The sequence below is a fragment of the Takifugu flavidus genome, chromosome 22, assembly GCF_003711565.1.
Source record: "Takifugu flavidus isolate HTHZ2018 chromosome 22, ASM371156v2, whole genome shotgun sequence".
NCBI classification, from domain to species: domain Eukaryota; kingdom Metazoa; phylum Chordata; class Actinopteri; order Tetraodontiformes; family Tetraodontidae; genus Takifugu; species Takifugu flavidus.
The window spans coordinates 3,359,585-3,382,345 of NC_079541.1; the positions used below are offsets into that span (position 1 = coordinate 3,359,585).

Below are 22,761 nucleotides of genomic sequence, written 5' to 3' on the forward strand. Positions count from 1 at the left end.
TCCAGACACATTTCCAAAACACATTTCGCAGCGCCACAAAGTGTTACATCCATCACCGGGGGAATAAGGCGTAATGACCGACACACACTGTAACAGCTGATTTCCCAGTCAAGGAAACGTGCACACACGTGTGTGTGTGGTGTGTTGTGTGTTCAAAGAGTAATGCCTGTTTTTATTTTTTCGTTGTGACTGCGTGAGTGTGACGGCGCCCTTGCGTGGGTGTGAGTTTGCTCTCAGCAGCAGAAGGCGGAAAATCTCCGTAGATCCAATCCAGGGTGGCTCCTTCCCTCTAATTCCAATATATATAATAAATGAAATGGTGAAGGAATAAATTAGATATCTTTACCTACCCAACCAAACCTTTTCATCCCCTTTTATTCCCTCTCTTAAGCCACATCTGAACAGTATTTTAACGCCCCCCCCACAACATCTCGGCCTCAGGTTGTTGGTCCGATAACCTGATTTCATCAGAACTGAGCACAGAAGTCAAAGATCAGAGTCAGAGATGTCGGCTATGGCAGAGATGTGGATTTTAAAGAAAGGACAAGAAAAGATGAAACAAACTGATCAAAGAAGGCAGAGCTACGTAGCGGGAACCGGGGGAAAGAAATGGGCACGAACTAGCAAGGAATAAAAGAGATGTGGATCGCGTGCGAGGACGAGAACAGTGCGTAAATATTTCCTTTGTGTGTCGGGAATATAAAGGAAAATGAGTTGCGCAGGCGGGCAGATGTGGGCTGCTGCCAGAGTTCAGTGACCGCATGAAAGCGCGCGATGCTTCAGTGTTGTTAACCTCCCTGTAACCTGGCTCCCAGAATCTTCAGCTGGGAGTGCGTGTGAATGGGAGATCCGGATGTGTGCGGGTGGACACGAGCACCAGGCCGCGCTGCCCGGTGCGCGCGCACGTGAACGCGCAAGTGAGGGAGCCTTGGAGACCTCGCACACATTTTCTTCAAAGCAAAAATCAAGAGTCATTTGCATTTATCTGCATCAACTGGCTGCGACTGGACAGAGAATTGGAACAAAACCGTCCAGGAAGGAAGAAAAGGATGTTTTGAGTTGCTCCTGCGTCACGGGGAGACGCGATTCCAGGGTGTCGCACTGACAGATGGGCAGGCGGACACGTCTACGCTGAAAGACTAAATTAGCTGGGAGGAGGACACGTGTGAACACTGGCTGCTAGCATGACAACATGACAGTCGCGATTGCTCTATATGCAAATCACAGCAACAGCTGACGGGCTGCATTTTCCCATTTCTATTAATCATTTTCAAACGTATCCTGCTGACCAAACATACTACGTACAAGCAGTGAAGCTGAGGAACCTCCGGGATTTGCACCCAAGTGGATTTTAGGGGAGGATTGGCTCATTTCCAGCTCGCCAGGTCAGGCAGCTTGTCCAAAGAGGGGACAGCGAAGCGCCAAGTCTGCTCAGTTGTCCCTCATTACGATGAAAATCAGCAGTCAATTTGGTGCATCTCCCCCCCAGAAAATCAGCCTCCCCCCTTCCACTGCCTCATCATCCCTCCTCTTCCCTTCTAGTCCTGCCCAGGGACTGATGACTTTTTAACTGATGGTGGCCCCGTCCCATCAATCAGTCTGACGGAGGGTACACCCGTGTTGTCCACCAGCGCCGCCGTCTCCACCTGCGATCCGTCTCTGGTGACTCCGTCCTAACGCTGAAGGATAATCAAAACTCGGAAGATAATTGCCGCCTTGCGACGCAGCGGCTCAAATACAACTTAATCAGCGTTGGCGGCAGAATCATCAGCGCTCGTTTAGAGGAAGTGCTGGCTGAGCACCAGGCCGCATCCTCAGGGTGGCAGATCCACACAGGTGGATCGTGCAGAAGGACGGATCCGTTAAGAAGAACTGGTTCTCGGTGCACAGCGCTGAATCCGATATAACCCTGCACCCTCCAGGAACATGACATCATCAGCATCCGTCTGACGCTCCTCCTAAATCTCTTTCAGTGGTTTATCTTAATTTGATAATGTCGTTATATAAACCGTCGGCTGCGATCAATCTTGACAAACCGACATCATTTATATCTCGTTATCCTGCACGACAAGCTGCGGGAAAGTAAATATTTTCAATATTTGCACAGTTTCATTGAAACGGTGGGAACTGACAGCTTATTAGATGTGTTTATTCCCGATAAATATACTCGGGTTGTTTATCCGTGGTGCCGTTTTTGTCATTTCTTCGCTCCTGGAGTTCTGGTGAGCGGAAAAAAGTGCATCTGTGGGGGCCGTGATTTGTCTCGTTTCAAAGAGACGCACGTCCGGAGTGTCTGCAGAAGAACCCGCAGAACAACGGGGATCATCTGCAAGCCAAAAATGTCGGAACCTTGGTGTTGCAGCAACAGCAAATTTCAATAGTAGCACTAAAATGCCAACATCTGGCCCCTGATCCACCTGTTGGGTAATCCTTCTCTAATAAAAAGTAAGAACCTGTGAGATCCAGAGGACACAAAACAACTCCGTAAATTACATTTTGTGTTTAAGGATTTCCACGAACCTTTTTCCTCGTTCCGTTCCGCCACCAGGCAGCAGCAACGTGGCACATGTGGAGTCGAGCAGAGCCAACAGATGTGTGAAAGCACTGGACACTTCTGGGAAGGATGGGAATGGAGGAGAGAAGGTGAGAATGAGCGAGAATAACTTGGGGACAATGGGACTCCAGGATGTCGTGATGAAGGTGGAACGAGGGGCACCTGTGTCTGAACCGCATAAAAATAAAATGCTACCGAGTCGGACGCGGGGACTTCTGGGACGAGATCTCAGGTGCGGAGGAGGTGCATAAAAAGCTGGAGGTAATGGGAATGTTCGCTGCAAATGTTTGGGAAGGAAAATATTAAATGGATGCTGTTTCCTCTGTGGCTGACATGGTTCCCTTTCAAAGAAATAGAAAGAAGCAAAGATGATTTGGACCTGGGGGGAAAGACACCTGTGGGGGCTTCATGACAGAAATGTGAATAAGTGAGAAGAAGCATCAAGGTGGGACCAGATGATAAGAGAGGATGAGGAGTGTGTGTGTGTGTGTGTGTGTGTGTGTGTGTGTGTGTGTGTGTGTGTGTGTGTGTGGGTGTGGGAGGGGAGGGGGGGGTGAAGCTTCTTCTGGCGGATGAGAGGAAGAAAAGGTGCCACTTTCACGTGGTGTTGATTTGACTTGGAAAGCGGCAGGAGTGTCATTAACAGTAATTGTTCAGCCTCTCAAGTCCGTAATACCGTTCTGTTCTTGTGTAATGACGATGCTATAACGATGCTCTCGTTGGGAAGGTCGTGGCGTGGACGCGCTGGCCCCCAGCAGACGGTGTGAAGGAGGCATCTCTGGCGGCGTCGCATCATTACAGAGCTCTTCTTCACAATGTTCGGCGAGCTCCAACAGAAAGACGATGAAAACAAGCAGCAGACGCCGCGGTGCGCGCACCCCTAAACTTAGCAAATTGGATGTTTTTTAAAGCCGTGCTCATGTTGGAAGAGCGCTCGTGCTAGCTTTTCTGAGTACAAAGCCTGGAGGATGAACTTTTAACCCTTTTTCTTTATTGTTATGCAGTCGAACTGGGGTTGCTGGAATAATGCATAATGCAGCTGTGTGTGTGTGTGTGTGTGTGTGTGTGTGTGTGTGTGTGTCTGGTGCCATCCGGATGCATATTTGATGGTGAACCAAGAACTCTATATAAATGCAGGTGTGACCTGTGTTAGGTCTCTCTGTTTCTCTACTGTAGATGCTTTTTCTGTGCATCCACTGTTGTTTTATTGGTGTAATGTGCCTCCAGTTTTAGCTTTTGATGAACAGTTATTATCTTGAGTGTGTGTGTGTGTGTGTGTTCTTGCATAGGCTACAATGTGAGGACCAGGAATGTTTTCCTCTCCCAAAGTGAGGACATTTCGACATTTCAGCTGGTCCTCACAACATTCAAGTGTTTAAAAGCTCACATTTGCCTTGAGGAAAATTGTTGGTGGCCACCCACACATCAAAAAACAAATTGACATTAAATGTTTGGTTTGGTGGTAAAAGACTAATTTTGATGAATTGCTAATGACTAAATCACATTTTAAAAAATAAAAGGTTTGCAGCCGATAATTCAGGTAGAGCTTAATGAAGGGATAAATGATCATGTGGCAAAACAAAACACATGAAAGGAAGAGTGTGGAGGAGTAAAGTAGAACAAAGTCATGAAAAATGTATTTTATAAGTTGAACGAACTTAAATGTCAGCCAAGATAGCAACAGGCAAAAAAGAGCACGCAGTTAAATCGACTCTGAATCGTGCAGATTGAGGAACAAAAAGCACAGAAAAGGGGGAAATCATTCAGCCAAATGTAACTGTTGTTATCTAAAAGCACTTTTTGATGGGAGTGAGTTCAACCAACGAAATGTCTTCTGTAAATTTCTGTTAAGCGAGATTCGGTCGCGGTCACTTCTGATGCTAATCCACCTTTTGGCTAGAATTTGCCGAGTTTGTTTTCCAGTTTTCCGAGCACATTGATCTGCAGCGGCCGGTGACCTGTCCTGGGTGTGGTCCTGCCTCCTTCCCAGTGGGACAGACCAGATAAATGGACATTCCGTAGTCCCCGTCGTTCTTGGAATGCAAGGACTTGAGTGTATTTTTGGCAGTTTCGGAGTTTAGCCCCGCGGTAATGAAGACTTTTACTTCATGTTCCTCCCCCAGACACTCACACCATCGATCTGGAGTTGTGATCTTAAACTCAATCAGTCTGTTTCTTCCTCTGTTTCCACCCTCCATCGATCCCTTAATTCCTCTGCACCGCGTTCCAGATATTTCATGTTGAACTCTGCATTAACCCCTCCCGGAGCATCCATCATCCATCCGCTCCTGCAGCACCTCTCTGCAGCTGCCCCAGTCTGCTTCCACCCACAGATTATATAAAAATCATCTCTTCCTCCCCTCTTTTCTCCTCACTCCCACACTCTTTATTCTCACCCTCCCCCATCCCCTTTTCCCTCCCACTCATCCCATCATATTAAACGGGCTATTGAGAGCGTGTGGTTTCAGCAGCAGCTGTAGACTCAACACTGCATTAACACGTGACAGAAACGACGGAATCTTGCTCTCACATTGGCCGAATTGACTTGACACGTATACTGAGTTTCTTTAAATAGGACATTATAAATCACGATTAGGGTTTAAACTGTTTAAAAGGATGTTCGCAACCGCTCTTTTCCCAAAGATCTCCCAACTTCTTGAGCCCGTTACTGTATGGTTTATGTGTATTAGTTATATATAAACGGGTACGCGCACAATTAAATACCCCACATGTTAATGCTCACAGTTTAATAGTGTTAGTGGGGGCAGCGATGTATTGTAACTACAACAGCTTCACCTGTTGGAGGAAACCATCCGATAATTTGAATGTCACCCGAAAGTCGCCCTCTCAAATTAAAATAGTTTACAGTTGCTTCAGGGTAGTAAAAAAAAAAGAATGACATCAGTGATTTACAACAATTTCTGCACCACTAGCTGTGTTTAACAGACATTTACGACCACTTGAATATATGTGATTGCTGTTACGGCGTGTGACAGCAGATGTTTGGGTCTTGTTAATGTTCACAGTAAAGGCTGATTTCTGAAATAGCACATGAATGATGGAGGGAGATGCAGCCTTCTGTCCATATTCTGCATAATTCACAAGATTCGGAATAGATCCTAAGTTAATTGGTTATTTTCTCTGTTCCACATGTCTGAAAAGGTCACTAAAATTCTAAGTTGTGTGCGAAGACTCGGACTGAACCGCTGCTCTAGGAGAACCACAATCACGCTGTGGTCTTTCCCAGTTGGAGACTATATTTGTTATTTGATCCACAAAAGATCAAAAGATCTTTTTTTTTTACAGCACTTCTGTGTGAAGCAAAAGTGCGCCTTAGCCTGCACGTAGAGTCCTTCTGCAGCTGGAGGCGGCTGTATTGGAAGACGCGGGGTGTCCCTGCAGAACCTGCCGCCTCCTCTCAGTAGGGACCTGCAGATCCCCCCCTGAAAATGAAGGATGCTGCTCCCTGCCAGGCAGGACGGTTCCCATAATGAGCCGGTTCTCCACAGCTGCCTTGGGCACCAAATGACACTTTAACTTGGAGATTTTCTTTAATGAAGTTAAATTAGGGTTGAGGAAAGCTGGCATGTGTTGAATTTACGACGGAGCAGCCGGCTGAGCGACACTCCGCTCCGTCGGTGACTCTGACCTTATTTATGAGAGCAAAATCATTCGCAACTTCACTTTTTCACTTCTGCGACTTCCTGAGGCGACTTGCGTCTGTGACCGAACGCAACAGATGCTTTTCTGTGTGAGCAGAGTGGCTTTATTGCATTTGCTGAAAGTCCCTGACGGTCCTTTCACTTTCCGTGGGGCTCAGGAAAGCGGCCGGCGCCCCCGTTTATTGATGCTCGGTAGCACAAGAAGTAGAGTCCAATATCTCGCCATCTGCTGCGCGGTTGTTTCAACCCTGAAACAATTGTTGAAATGTCAGAACACATTTGCACTTTTTTTTTGCTGCTCGGTGGAAGAGCAGGAGGGACCGGTGTGACAACAAGCTGTTTGTTTGTTTCTTCCAAATTAGAATCACTTTACGCACCGGCGCCGCAAACATCGCCGCGCCACACGTTAGCATGCGCGAGGTGTCCCAGCTTGTCTTCGATTGGTTTGCTCTGGTAAATTACTCGTGAACCGGTTGGTTAGTCCTGTTGTTGAGGTTAAAAGTGAGGCTCTTAATAGCTGCTGTTCTTCCAGTACGGCTGCACATCCTGTCGCTGGAGGCAGTGAAAATGGGTCCAAGTTTGTTGGGAAGAGAATTCCATCCATCCATCATCTCCCGCTGCATCCCTGGATGGGGCCACCGAGGGCTGGAGCCTACCGCCCCCTGGGGGGGGGGGGGGGTGGTTCACCCTGGACACGTCGCTACGAATGGCAGAACAAACATGCATACTCCTGATCCCCAGGGGGTTAGAACCCAGAACCTTTGGACTGTGAGTCCTTGCGTTTGTGACCAAACGCAACAGATGCTTTTCTGTTTGAGCAGAGTCGCTTTATTGGATTTGATGAAAGCCCCCGACTATATTTTCACTTTGTTTGGGTCCGGCGACCCTCCGCCACTGGTATCACCTACTCCTACAGTTTTCAGCGGCTCCGTCCCCTTGATAAGAACCCAATCTTCTGATCGTATTTATGTTCCCTGACTCTGAGTTTAGCACGACATTTCAGGACGAGACAGACTCGAGCCCACTGCCTGTGAATCATTAAATGCTCCCTGTCCCGGTTCAATAAAAATTACAGGAGTACCTCATCAGCAAAACAAAAAATCCTTGATGATCCAACTCCTCACACAGGTTTTCGTAATCATTAGATTCCAATCGAACCTCGAGCTCCTGTGGACCTTTTGGGTTTTATTGCGCAAGGCCAGAACAGTATTGATTAAACTAAAACCGAACCCTTTAAAACAAAACAAAAAAACACCCTGTTCTCTCAATAACCCACACAGGTGTAAAACGTTCCCTTTGTTGAACCGATATTTTCGATTTCCATTTCAAGTTGTTTCGATGTTTTCTGTTCCGAGGAGACTTCGAGTCCACAAATAAGCAGCACCCCGTCGTCATGACGCGAAGGCCTGGTGACTTTGACGGTCCTGGGAGTCCGACCCGATACCGGCACAGGTGTTGTGGGGACTCACCTGATGCTAACGCGTTATGTAATATTCTGAGCATTAGCGCTGTGAGATGCTTCGCCTGCTGAGCTGATGATGAGTCTCCTGCGCCGGGTCAACAAGCTCACACGGAGAAATAAATCAAGGGGCGCACACACACGCACAGTCAAGGAGAAGTTTGTGCGTGTGTGTGTGTGTGTGTGTGTGTGTGTGTGTGTGTGTTTTGGCCTCTAATTTGCTGCTAAGCTGTTTTTCATTAAACAATTTCAGAGGAGTTTTTCTGCAGGTCTTCTGGCATCTTGCATGATGTATGAGGCTCAATTTAAACCGCAACAATGGGACTTTGTGCCTAATAGGTGTTTGAAACTCTTATTTTTTTGTCGCCAGCTGTTGCTCGGGTTGTGTCTCGCTGCTTATACTTACGAATTCGCAAAGATCTTTAACGCGTTTAAGCTGCTCGGAACGTTTTCAGCTGCAGAAGAATCCTGTTGGAGTTCTCAAATGAGCCTTTGATCACGGCGGCCGCCTCGCTGTTTCCAAGTTGGCCACAAACTTATAATCATATAATTGTGAGATTTTCTAATTAAATGCAATCAGCAGTGACCGCACCGTACTGATGACAGAATAATGAGGCCCGGATCTCAACTCTCTGAAATAATAACAGCATTAGTCCACGTCCTCCTGATGTTTACTCCTTTAATTATGTCACTTTGTTGAAGGGTTTGCAGGAAGTTAAGACGCGACTCTGTAATTGTCAGTTTTGGGTTGTGTGTATGGGTGTGTGTGTGGGTGTGTGTTTGTCTTGCTTACAGTTAGGGGTTTTAGTGCTGTACATGAGTTGAGTTGCTGCCGGGGATATAGTTGCAACGCTACCTCGGCTGGTGGACTTATTTTAGCCTTTAACAAGGTGCCTGCTGAAATGTAACCTCCTGCCACAGTGTCATTATGTTTAATTTATTCACTCTGAGCAAGTTCTTCCCATTACGGCTGAATGTACGACTCATTAATGCAACTTTTGACTGTGCAGTTATCGACCTGCAGAAGCAGGCTGACATGGTCCATGCTTCCCTGGCAGATATGAGGGGTGGTCATTTATCCAGCAGAGTCCTGTCTGTTAACAGGAAACCCAGCAAAGACTGCTGCAAACTTCCTGTTGATCTATATTCCGGCCCCCGAGCTCATATGTACGCTTGCAACCTAATGGTAATAAAAGAACGTACGGGATTACTGTCGGCTACAATATGTTTTCCCTCGGCCTTCGAGGCAGGGGAGCTCATTTGAGAAGAGATCAGAGCTACCGCCAGGCTGGGCATTTTGTCAAAGGCTGTTTTGGCCATGTACAGCCGGCAGGAGACCCCGAGGCAAACCCAGGACACACCGGAGGGTTCACACCGCCCATCTCTCTCCAACAGCCTGGATGTTTTTTGAGACTTTGACACTGGCGTTGCTAACCTACGCGGTAAGTTGGTCATCGTTAGCGAAAGTCCCAGCATGTTAGCATGTTGGACATTAGCTCAGGAAAGGGCTTAAAGAGTGGAGTGTAGCATCAGATCCAATGGACAGTTTGTGGTGAGGCATCACCTTCCACCAGACTAGCAGACTGCTAACTGCTACAGTGGGGCTGCTGAAAAGCTCGGGGGAATTAATTGCTTTTTGGGCCATTAATTCGGAGCCTCACATATACTCAGAAGTCCCTGATAAACTTAACGTCTACGGAAAGCTGGGCCCCCCCACCTTCATTTCATTCTCTCTCTTTCCTCTGGTGTGTTTTTGGTCGCTGTGACACATTCAAATTGTCTGTTTTCATGACTGAATTATGCAGAATTCTTCCTTTTGCTGATTTACACAAAGCAGCAGGGAAGACGTGGACCCGGAATCGGATCAAGCGGAGCCTGGCTCTGCATTCCAAAAGGGTCGAGTGTCCACCTGTCTTGTTCTTTCCTTTTATCTGGCTTTGTTCTTGTGTTGCTTTTCATCCTTTGGCTTTTCTTCCCGTCCGTATCGGCCTCATCTTTGTCACTTTTCTCGCCTCATTTGCATTCTGCATAATGGTGTCATCCCAGTTCCTCTATTTCCAGCCGTCCGTCTCTTTTCTTTTTACCTTCTTTAATCTCTTTTCCTGACACGTCACCTTTCAAACACTTCAGTTCATTCCTGATCTCTCTTCTTCCTCCTTTGTTCCATCTTCCTCCGTCTCTTGTGTCAATTTGTTGTTTCTCATCCCATCTTCTTTCATCTAGAAAAATCCATTTATTTTACGCTCTCCTCTCTTTGATTCCTCTACGAAACAATCCCCTATTAATTCCCTATTTTGCGTCTTCATTTTGTTATCTTTGCATTGTCCTAATTGATTTTAAGGCCCAACTCTGATGGATTACATTATTTTTTTCCTTTTCTTTTTTGTGAGGAAACGAATAAATTAAGAAATGAAATTGCAATAAAGGGTTCAGAACCTTCAAAAGATCCCATATGAAGCACGAACTCCACCGTCTTTACGTTATACGGCGATGAAAAGGAGGCAAGTTTATTACGCCGTGTTCCTGGAGAGGGAACGAGAGGGAGATAACTGAAGGGTCGTGTGGAGCAGGAGGCACCTCGGCTCTCGACCCCAACAGTCTCCATCCTGCTAAATTACCTTTGCGAGGTCCCAGAGCTCCAGACCTCTCCTCATTAGGCAGAGGTGCAGGATGGTGGTGGAGCCGAGTAAATAGCTCTCCAGTCTGCCTCCGAAGCCGAATCCACATTAAATACGTCTTCCTTCCCTGCGATATTAACATGGAAATTAGCTTCTGGTGCATCTGCAGGAGCAGCCGACGTGCAACAAGTGTTGGAACCAACATAATTAAAACTCCGCTCCGTCTGCATCTCAACACGCTCTCTGTGTAATTAATGCGAGCCCTGTCATTGATCCCCAGCACCACGCGTTGTATTTAACAATTGAAAAGCATGTGTTTGCGTGCGCGCACGCTCGTGCGCGACGCCGTGGGGTTAATTACCTCCAGACCGCAACCATCTATCATCTCCGGGCTCAGACTCCGGCCCCCGACAGCTCCATTACCAGCGGAGCCCTGAATGCACGTGCACTCATGCAGCCACTTTGTTTGCTCAGACTATTCACGCACGTGCGCAGCGCTTTGGTGTTGCGCCACTTTTGTCAGATGAAAATGCGTTTTTGAGGTGTTGGGGCTGCTCCGTAAATCCCCGGTCGAGCCACCGACTTGCAGATAATCTCTCCGACTCCAGCGAGGACGGAAAGGATTAAACCCTCGTGGCGAAACGAGACGTCTTGTTGGTCGGTCTCCATCGGGGAGGACGTGCGTTCGCGGCGTCTGATGTAGCAATTACACAGTTGACTTCAAAGACCGGCTTTGGTGGCCTGAGACCTGCTCGTATCACCGGGTCCTCGAAAATGAATTGTTTAGACGTCAAGACACGGAGAGAACTCCGTTTTGGGTCTACGGAAGGAGGCAGACCCGGGTGATTAGATCTCTTCAGGTCCACATCCACAGCCAGGCTGGATCTGGGCGATGGATGGGCACAGCGGTGCCGTGAGAGGTGGATAATATTGGATTTGCTATTTAAAAGAAGTTTATTTCAGAAAGATGCATTTGATGTAGCAGAAAATGAGATATTAGCGAGCGTTGAGCATCGATAAGTCACACGCAGAGCAAACTTTCATCTGCTGATTCCCAATAATCACTGCTTTCAGGGTGAAAAACAACTTGATTAGGAATTAATATCTGCTATACCATGACCAAGGGCCATCCGTCCTGTTTACACGGAGGGAAAAATTAGATTTGTGACCTGAAATTGGCGTTTGCTCAGCAGCTCTGATAGATGAGGTTACTTCTATCCCAGAGAGGAATTTGGATTTCTGCTGATTTGTGGATTTCTGCTGATTTGTGGATTTCTGCTGATTTGTGGATTTCTGCTGATTTGTGGATTTCTGCTGATTTGTGGTCGCCGGTTAGGATGGCGAAGGCCACAGAGCATCGTTCCCATGGTGACAGTAAGGGGACCACCAAAGACCACCAAATCATGATGCATCGTCTTGGGAAAGATGAATAAAGACCAAAATATAAAGATTCAGGAATTCATTTTTTCCAAAGGTCGCTAGCAGAACCTGCTCAACTCTGTACGTTCCCATTTATTGTACACACTTCCTGTTTCCACTCACACACTTTCATTAGGGCAAATGGAATTAGGGGGATTGGAGGCATAATCTTCTTCCTCAGCGATGTGATACGACCAAGCCTATAATTTCCCGCCTCGGCTAAGGGCCCGACTCCCAACGAGGACGGATTCAGAGCGCGTAAATGATTCAGCCGCCGTTAGCGGAGGTACAGGAGCGCTATTAATGTCGGTTGTGCACATCAGACGAGGCTCTGCGTCTGTCGTGCATTAGCACCTGCGATCTGAGGCGTTCGGGCTCCATCGATTTACGCTCCCTTCTTTTGGCCCCTGCCTGGTCTCGGTTTGTTTTCCTGCTTCTGGCGGTTTCTGTCCCCCCCCCCCCCCCCCCCTGCTGACGAAAAAATAGGCAAAGATCAAAGCAGCAGCTGGAGCCAGGTTACAGGTAGCTTTACCATGGCCGTCACGGACAGACAAAAGTCTGGTGTTCCTGCAGCACGGCCTCTGTTTGAAAGGGATATTTTCCTGTCGAAATACACAGAAGAATTTGTTTTCCTGTGATGCTCCAACTTTTTTGGGCGGCTTTTTCTTTTCAGTGTTTTATATTTGTCATCTATGAATAAATCATGCATCCTCGAGTTCCCAGAGATGACCGATAACGGTAGTCAAGACTCCAAATGTGGACGCGCGCGGAGCCCAGATAAGAATGTGACAAAATATTTAAGAGAAGTCTAAGCAAAAATCCTGACCTCCGACCCAAACTCCCATATTTAAAGCACTGGAGATGATTGATGGTTTGGTGTTACCAGGAGGTGAACCGACGTGTCCAGGTTAAGGTCGCTCTTCTGCCGCCGCAGACGCCCGGTTGAACCCGAAAACTCAGAGCCCTTTTCAGAGGAGCCGGCGAAGATGAGTGACCTTTCAGAAAACGAGCGTGGCAGCTGTGGATGGAGGGGGGCAGGAGGGCAGGCACATTAGATGACGCTCAGAGGGAATACATTGAGCGATGGCCTCTGGAAACACTCTTGACAAACAAATGCACACACAAAGGTTCTTGCTATGATCAGCATTTGTGTGTGTGTGTGTGTGTGTGTGTGTGTGTGTGCTGATTTCAGACAGCTGACACACCTTATGTTTTGGTTCAGATTGACACTTGTGTCTTCGAGTGAATGCCAATGCGACGCCTGTGTGCACGTGTGTGTGTGTGTGTCTGTGTGTGTGTGTGTGGGGGAAAACAAATGGCCGTCCTGGCTGCCCCCCCCACCCCTCTGTCAGGGTAAAATCAATCAGCCTGTCAGCCGTCCAACACCTTCCACCTGTTCTGTTACCTCTGACTGCAAACACCAGTGCGTGTGTGTGAGTGTGTGTGTGCGTGCGTGCGTGCGTGTGTGTGTGTGTGTGTGTGCGAGTGGTGTTCCCATCAGTCTGTCAGCCTCTCCATCCACGTCTGTGTGCTTTTTGTCCGTCTGTCTGATCCCTGCAGCCTCTTTTGTGTCGCCTTGGCGCCACTTTGACGTCCGTCTGTGACTCCGCCTTTAAAAAAACGAACCTCCCCCCATTGGTCAATATTTAATGACTGCTTCCACTTGTCTTCCTTATTTCTGTTCGTTTTTGCTTCTATTTCATTGAACCCTCTTGACGATGACCTTTGATGAATGACATCAGACCTACTGATCCTACGGGTATTAAAAAGACGTGAATTTAATGTGATCTAGCTTTATAGTCTGGATAAATTAGTTACAAAATGGAAAATTTCAACTTGTGGAAAGGGTGAGTGGGCTTCATGGACCCATGGGTGATGTCCTCAAAAGGTCATCAGAAATAAGGGAACATTTCTCCTCATATTGTGACTTTCAGCCTCTATGATATATTGACTAATACAAGGTTCCATCACACGTTGGGCTGCTTTGCTTGGTGATCAAAGCCCCTTTTGTGATCAAAGGCTCCATTTTTCATGTTGGACATTTTGCCTGTTCTATGGTTGTGGGTCCAAGTTGAGGACCGGACCTTCTGACTCCTGCGTCTCCCCTGTCATCTTGACCCAGATCCCCCAGATCAGCTACGCCTCGACCGCTCCAGAACTCAGCGACAACAGCCGCTACGACTTTTTCTCCCGCGTGGTGCCGCCTGACTCCTACCAGGCCCAGGCCATGATGGACATCGTCACCGCCATGGGGTGGAACTACGTGTCCACGCTGGCCTCGGAGGGGAACTATGGCGAGAGCGGCGTGGAGGCCTTCATCCAAATCTCAAGAGAAACAGGTAGGAAGTCTGTTTATTCATTAGCTGCTGGGCTCCAAGTTTACCCTCGCTGATGTTGCTTTATTGATGCCGCTCTGTCATTTGCAAACAATTACGCACAAACACAATTTTACACCTTCATTTTATCACTTTTCCGCGGTAAACAACATCCGAACAATAACTCTCCCTTTAACTAATGAGAATGAAACGCCTCCTCAGGAACCATTAGCATTATTGCTAAAGCAACATAATGGCTATCAAGTGCAGATTCTGCCCCCCACCATCGTTAATGGATTTACTGACCCCGGGCGCCCAGTGTGAAATCGTTTACCCTCTTCATCCCAAATTTCCCCTCGTTGCTTTTCAACAATCGTAGCAAGAAAGACCCCAAACGTTCAACCGTTCAAGGGAGAAGGATCCTTGCTAACGGGTCGTAGGGTCGTGCCGGCCGTGACCTCTCCCAGGTGGGACATTCTGCAGCCTCTCACTAGAGGGCGCTCTGGGAACCTTTGGCCCCATTCCTGCAGACGCGTCTCACGCTCATTTGTTGCACCAGCGGCAAAACAGGTTGCGTGGAAGCGACTTACAAAAGCCGAAATTACAACACATGAAAGTGAATTTGTCGTAAAGTGTCGGGAAAAGGATAAATCACAGTAGAATAAACACGTGTCACAGCCGCGCCGGAGAACGCAGCGAGACGGATCACTCGTCCGCTTTGATGTGCGGCTTTAAAGCGGAGTCCCCTTGCTCCTGTGAGCACATCGGGGTTAGCGCCGCCTCTGATCAGCCTTTAAAATCCCCCAAGTGATGTTGACAGATCAAAATGCTGTCGGTTTACGCTGTTTACGCGTCAAATATTTGTCCCGAAAAACGCGTCACATTGGATGTTGACAAGTGCTCATTGATCGATGGGGTTGAAGACGTAAAGAATCCATCTGAGATCAGCTCAGATGTCTATTTTTATCACCCGCTCTACTTTTCCCCTTCAATGGGTGTGTTTTTTTTCTCCCTCTCCTGCGGACACGCAGATAAGAGCTCTGTATGTCTGTACTGCTGCCAGTCTGTCCGTATCTGTCCATCTCGTCTGGAGTCTGGCTCACCTGCAGGCCCGTACGTCGCTGTTTACCGCCGTGTCGGATCAGCGTGTGCCACAGGGTAAAGCAGGACTCAGGGAGGGTAGTCAGCACACGCTACATTTCTTCAGTCTGTGTGTGTGTGTGGGGGGGGGGTACATACTGTGACAGCAGTCAGTCAGCCAGTTGTTAAATCTGCAGCCCCGCAGATCCAAACAGAACCAATAATATGAAGGGCTGGAGAAAAAGAGGTTGAATATGAGGCTGGATAAAAGGTGACAAGTGTGTGTGTGTGTGTGTTCCTGTTAATGTTATATGTGAGGACTGTATGTATTTCACCTATGAATTGAGGACATTTTGAATGGTCCTCACAAATTTAAAGGACTTCTTCAAGGTTAAGAATTGCTTTAAATTTAGGGACCCAGAAGCCATGCGTACATACATACATACATACATACATATACATACATACATACATATATACAGTGTTTTTTTACTTCAGCTGAGCCTCTGAAAGCGAATACTGTCCTACTTATATTTGCTCCTCCAGCATTGCTGCTTTGCTTCACTCCTAAGAGAGGAAACATAGGAGGCTTTTTTTTTTTTTTTAGCCAAGTCCAGAACAGTCAGCAAATAATTTTTGTTTTAAAAGAGATCACTTCAGTAAAACAAAAAAATCTGAGGTTGGCGGCTGCTGTTTTTTCATTCTGAAATTGAACTGTTGTATCATGATGCAACATCTATGGAGCGCTAACATGCCTTTTAGCCATTAGCATCACTTTGCGCTACTCTTATAAACATGCTGATTTAGACAAACACAAATGTCGTGACCATAATGGCCTGTGCAGCTTGTGTCTCCTCGCCACCAGTCATTCGTTTGCAGTCAAGCAGAACTAGTCGCACATCTCAGCCAGCTTGTTTACGCAGGATTAGTGAGCACTCACGGAATGAATGCAGAGTAAAACTTGATTTTATTTGCTTTTCCAAACAATAAGCCCGTGTAGCCGATACAGCGGCCAGAGGTTAATGAGCAAATAATTGCACGGACATCAACTCGGGGGCGGTTTTCCAGGGAGCAGCTTGAGAGGTCATACGTGACCACGATGGTCCATTTATCACGGGAACACGCTACGCATCGGTGAGGCTGTTTCGTCACTCGGAAACCTGATTAAATTGACAAAGTTTTTTCAAGTATATGCGTGAACTCCGAAGTTTTCCAGGATCCCTGCGTCCAGGAGGTGTTTTCATATTTTATACATTACACAACAGACCTCCCATCACATGTTCCAGCTGAAGGGCAGCCTCGCTAATCACCGCGCTACCCTACTGTTGACCCTCGCTGTGAAAGCCCCGACACACGCCGATGGATCGGGCCATGCCGAGAGGCCGCGGGATTCCATATTGAACCGAGCGCACTAACCGAGAGACGGAGGTATCTTGCGAGTCGAGTCACGACTGTTTCTCCTTCCACTGCCCTTCCACGAGGGATTAGAACCATCACATCTACATTCAGACACCCCACTGACAGATGGAGGGAGTGTGAGGCTTTAGGTAGCATCTGAGTGTGTGTAACCTGCGAGAGGAGTGTGTGCTGGCGCAGAACCAGCCCGGCTCAGGAGCTACTAATGAAGAAAGGAAGAATGAAAAAGCCACAAAGGGAAAAATAATTAAACTTTATCTCCACATTCATTTAATTAATTCTCTGGCTCTAATGTAATCTTCAGCCTTTAGCTTAGCTTAGCTCTCGTCGAGTCCACTCGAGCCCTGAACAATGGAGTCCCGTGAGGTTGTCCCGATCCTGCTCCAGGCTAATGTTGTTTTATTCAGCAAAGGGACTCGTGCGTTAATTGAAAAGCATTATGATAAATATTAATCATCACATGATATAGTGATCATTTTATAGCGTTTCGGCAAGGTAATTATTTCAGGAAATGAGTGTAATTACACCACATCATACATGTAATGACAGAAATATGTAATAGGTTTCATTACCATCTTAATGTGCTCTGAAACTTTTTAGGATGTTTTATCTTTTTCTTCGCGTAGAACTGAAAGTTCCCACCCACCATTGTCGGTAAACACTGAAGATGACCTTCCGTCTAACTCGAGCCCATGTGACGTTTGTCCCTCGGGTGGTTCCGGCTCTCCGTTTGTCTCTTGTCCTCGATTACACTCTCCTCGCGACGTCAGTCTCATCTCCGTGCACATCAAGCCGCCCATTTGTGACTAATTACACCAGCCTTGGTTTCCATCTTGCCGAGAACGCCGCCTTTGTTTCCCCTGTGGAAGCACACGGCGTCTCGGATGCTCGCAGACGGGCTCGTGCCGCTTTGTGACTCGCGTGTCCTTGACAAAATGTGTATTTGTGACAGCCATGGTGCCTTGATCAAAACCCTGAAATTCTCTGGAAGTGAATGCAAACACAGGTACGCTGGATAGCTCACTCCGGTGAAGTTGACCGTATCTATCAGAAGCTAACAGCCCTCTGAGGATGCTATTATCTTTATTATGTCATCCCATACCCCGTGGCGCTAGCATGACGATGGGTTGGAATGTCTGTGTGAACAGGAAGTGGTTGGTAGTAACCAAACGTGATTAACAACATTAGCTAGCGTGATTAACATGTTCTTCCATGTTCTGTTATCAGACCTGAGAGGACAATCCTGTGAGTGATTGTTCACAGGAGCAACATTTGACATTACAGTAAAGCTACCATCTGCCTTACGTCCAGCGTTGAGATCAAATGCCTGCATAATGTGACTTAGCTTAGCTGTGTGCAAAGCTTATACACTTAAATGTTTTAATTTGTTGATTGTTCTGTTATAAATAATGTTAACTGACTATTTTACATATATTCCTAAACAGTTGGAGTACTAGAGCTACGCTAACCTTTAGGCTAGCTAGCAATAGCGTGTTTGGCACAAGCCTTATTCCAAAATTGATATGCAGAAAAAATTCCCCCTCAATTTGCTATTTCTTTAATGTAACTATCAATTTTCACACTAAATCCATCAAATGTGCATGACAGCTGGGCCGTGCAAGCCAAGCTAACGTCAAACATCACATTACATTATGAGAAGTGCACTTATGGTAGATGCTTCCCGGCCAGATAAATAAGGCACACGGCTCGTGTCGTGCTGGAGGTTTTGTTCGACTTGAGGGACGACGACTCCTTAGAAACCATATTGACAGACTACGATATAACGTGCTAAAAACAAGACGAACACGTGTTTGTGCTTGTGTGTTTGTCTGCTGTTCTTTCTTTGTCTTCTCACGAACAGATTGAGGAGGGAATAAAGCTCAGCAGTAGCTGCTGACCGCCAAAAAGGTAATTTCAGCAATATCGCCGTACATGTTCCTCCGTACACACTCCGGCTGTGTGCCACCACGTCCGTGCACGTAGAGCGAACGCTGCTCAGCCGCCTGTGCGTCACCATTGTGGCGTTGCGGATGTCAGATTATTTGTTTGCTGCGCGAATCTGAAGTTGACACACTTGTTGTGTACCTGCGTGCAGAGTGCTGTTCCGCTCCGCTAACCTGAGATGGTTTTTTCGTCTTTCCGGTGCTTCATCCCCCCCCCCTTTTCATTTCGGAAGAATGGCTTTGGGGTCACGGTTAATGTACGAGGAAGGAACCAATATTAGCTGTGCTGCTCAAAGTGCTGTGAGAGTTGCACCCGGCCTCAAACACAAGCAGCCTGTGCTGCTGTGTAGATTTGTGTGTTGGCACAACTACACACAGTGGCATTAGACAGAAATGTATCACCGAATAACACGCTACAAGGTCAGGTTGTATAATTATCCTCATTTTTAAGTGATTTCCCACCTGCTAAAAGTCTCAGGGACCCAAATTGTCCCTTTGATTGGTTGGGATGAAGCATCAGCGTAGTTTAGCAGCGTAGCATCATTTGTAGGGAATCAAAGGGAATTTTGCTTTGATGCTGTCGGGCCTCTCACGATCCCGTTCAAATCAATTTACCATGATTGAAAAAAACACACACACACAAAAAGTACCGAATGGGAAAAAGACAAACAGGGAGAGCGAGCGTGTCATCATCTGTCGATCTGTCCCGAACTGTTTGCTACCCTGAAGCTACGGTGGCGCTTTGGCCCGTTTTTAGGCTAATCTGAGTGGTTCAGATGAGTTTTTATCACTTCAGACTGGTGTTACCTTTGGGTCTTTGGTGCTGTTTGAACTCCTCCACAGTTTAATACTGGCTGCTAGCGTCCTCGCCTGTTTGTAGAAACCAGGGAAAAGTCACGAGAACTTGTATTACTTCATAGTTTGGCCTAAACGGCTGCAAAACAAAAAGTAAAAACAATGTCTTCTGTTCAGCACAACTCCCGATGGGTGGGTTTCAAACCTCACTTTATACGTGGAGCTTGGAGAGGAATGATAGAAGTGGCTCACTGCCATAGTCCTGGTAATTATATTCACACTTGGGGATTGTGCGAAAAGTTGGCGATGAGATGGGAAATGGGCCAATGAAAAACTTATTAAATTTGGTTAAAGACCCAGATAATGGACTAAATGTGTGAACTGTAATTATTATATTTTAATATCATATTCGTGGAACAAAAAAAATGGAAAATGTGGGATGGCGCGACATCTCAAAACGCAACTGTTATAATCCAGTTCTGAGTTGGGCGAAGAGTACGACACATACAAGCACTTCTATCGTTGTGAGGACCATAAATGACGCTCAGCCCCGATCTTAGACCCAATTCTACCCTTCAAACCGCTTCAGCGGCCCGGCGTGAGGACAGGTCACAATGTCTTCATGTACTCTGGTCCTCACTTCATGGTCTGTACACACACACACACACACACACACACACACACACACACACACACACACACACACACACACTGATGGATGGGGACCTGGCACAGGCTGATTAGCAGAGACTGAATGGAGCAGAATAACAACTGTGTCTGCAGTGTTGCTTCAACAACAATCCATGTCAGATCCCGGGAACAACGCGAGGCCAGAGGAATAATCGATGCTCTCAATCTGGGTCTTCGTCTGTTTCATTCAACCTAATCGGAGCCTTTTCCTTCCATTCGTTCGTCTCTTCCCCACTCAATTCGCCCTTCCATTCTCTTTCTGTCGTCATTCCAAGATTCCAAGAAGTTTTGGAAACGGAAAAATGTGCAGTATTCCGATCTTCCCACCACTCACATTCCAGATCCTGAATTTAAACGTCATTGTTATTCATCATAAACGTCAAGACGTTTTCATTTCTGCGCGCGTGTTCCAGCTTGGGAATGATCAACCAGGAGAACCTCCAACTCGGGATTCTGCCCAAATGACTGTTGGCGCCGGAGTTTGCGGCGGCGGCCTGAAAAATGACGGCTAATGTCTGAAGCGCGGGCGCTCCCGACAGCGGCGGTTCGCCGCTGACAGAGCAATTTAATCTGCCCGGATCTGAAAGTCCCCCTCCCCCGCTATCCCGGTCTCCTCCACTCTTCACCCGAGTAAAACAGATATTATTGGAATTTATGCAGGCTGACGCGCCGCCTTCTGTCTCCACTTCCCCTCTGGTGGACTTGGTCGCCTTGTCTTGGCGAATGGCGCCTCACCTGTTTGGGTCTGTTTGGTTCTTTTCCGGCATCGATCCAAATCTTCCCCAGATCACGTCGTGACGATCTCGCCGGCGTCAGACGTGGCATCTCGAAAACAGTTAAATGTTATAAATAATCGGCTTCCCAAAAACCTCGTTTGCATTTTCGATGTTTGATTTATGCGGCGGCTCCTCCGCCCGCCCCGGTTCTGAAGCGAGGTGTTGGGGGTGTCACCTAAAAATACTTTGGTGCAAACGCGTCCTGTCTGAGAAAACACCCCCGCAGACCGACTTCATGTGCCGAAGCCGCGACACCGCCGACGCCAGGACGGGCGCCAACATGCGAGCGAGGAGCTGGCAGGCGCGAATCGCCGTGGTCGACGGCAGGAAGCGGCAAAAGTGGAGCTTAAAGAAGAAAAGGTGCAACATATGTAGCACTTTGGAAAAGTTGTCTCAGTATCATCATCAGTTTAGCCGAAAAAAAGCTTGGTTTTAGTGTCTTTACAATTTTGTGACTTTTACGTCTCCTTTTTCTTATTTGTTTTATGTTTTTCTGATACTAATTTTACCAGGTCAAGCTAGTTATGGCGTAAAGCAGATTAGCTTTTAATCTTTACAGGACGACCTTGGGTGTTTTTTTTGACATATTGAAAAGAAGTTGTTCACAGAATAAGGAGGAATTTTTGCTAATAACTAGAAATAATAAAGGCTTTCATTTTTTTTTAATTTTAAGCAGCCAAAGCAGTCCAGCTATGTAAGAGGCAAAATAACGTCCAGAATTAAGCAACAAAGCTATGTACAGAAATGAGGGCTAACCTGACTTTACAGGTGGTTTCCCACTTTTTTTTTACAAAAAGGAAAACATGGTTGAGAGAGCAGCAACTGTTATTGACTTGTTTGGATCTTCAAGGCAAAAAAGAAAAAGCAGCAATGTCGGCGGCATATTTAGCAGTTATTGCTATTGCTCACAATAGCTGGAATTTTCACTTTGGCGTGAATGTAGGCGAAAGAGATTCGTGTGAATAATCCATACACCTGAATGCCCCCTCTCTTTGCTTTATTTAATCCTCACACGCTCTGGATCCCAGTTTACCCACTAGAGCAGAAACATTAAACATTCCATACTGGTCTATAGGAATTCCCTGACTCCTGCTCCTAATGGAAGTAGCTGCACATCATCATTTAATGAAACCCGCCAGTTCAGAAGCTTCTTCCAGCTGAACATTTGCACTTCCTTTGGGAATTCCCAGTAGGAATTTCCAACATTTAACAGAGCCCTGGCGGAGGCTAAACAGCGGAGACAAACGGGGCGCAAGTGCTGTTCTGAGGCTGTAATCCGTTTACAGAAGGAGTCTATTAATCTTCACGGCACGCAACCATTTTATAACACCTCCACGGGCTGTAAAGAAAGCTGCAAAATGTCCGCATCCTTGTTTATTTTCATGGAAACTACATGCGAGGGACGGCATGGAATGTAATTTGCAGTTTTATCCAACTGTGAAAGCATTCCACATCAACTAAAGTGACCCCCCCCCCTTCCCGAGCTCCTCAAATGGCTTCAATATAAAAACACAGGCACACCTGAATCTTCCTAAACCAGTAATAAGTGTTTCTCTCTGTTATTCCATAATTTAGCATCAGAATTAATGTCCCAAATTCAGGAAGGGACTCCAGCGTCTTAATTTTCTCACGTCTGATACAACAAAGAAGTTCAGAAGTTGGAGGATGCAAGTGGTAAAACAGGGGAATTAAACTCTGTGTATTAAATACTTGCTGCTATCTCGTTGCCACGGTGAGCTAGGGGGCCAAAATTTTGACCCATTCTGGAAACAAAGGCTGAGAGTTTGTTCACATAAAAAAACGTCTCAATTGTTAGCATTAGCTTCACTTGAACGAAACGTTTCGTTCGAAAAACCTTAATATTCTTCGTGTAGCTATGATATTTTCCATGTTCTCTTTAACTGAGCTGTGCGTCAGTAAATTAGCGGTGCCTTGAGGTACAAAATGTTCAGATTGCATCTTTACAAATCCAGGTCCTCGAGCTTCTCCAGGAATAATTTCCACTCCGTAAATGCTGGTTACGTATTTGCTCGC

General features: G+C 46.7%; 1 protein-coding gene across 5 annotated transcripts in view; it reads left to right on the forward strand.

The window, feature by feature from the left end:
- grm8a (glutamate receptor, metabotropic 8a) overlaps positions 1-22,761 on the forward strand; it is a 125,097-nt gene that overhangs the window by 43,611 nt on the left and 58,725 nt on the right. For all 5 annotated transcript variants that reach the window (XM_057023081.1, XM_057023084.1, XM_057023080.1 and 2 more), the window contains exon 3: positions 13,835-14,051. In XM_057023081.1, coding sequence (XP_056879061.1) covers positions 13,835-14,051 — 217 coding nt within the window. The remainder of the gene's footprint in view (positions 1-13,834; positions 14,052-22,761) is intronic.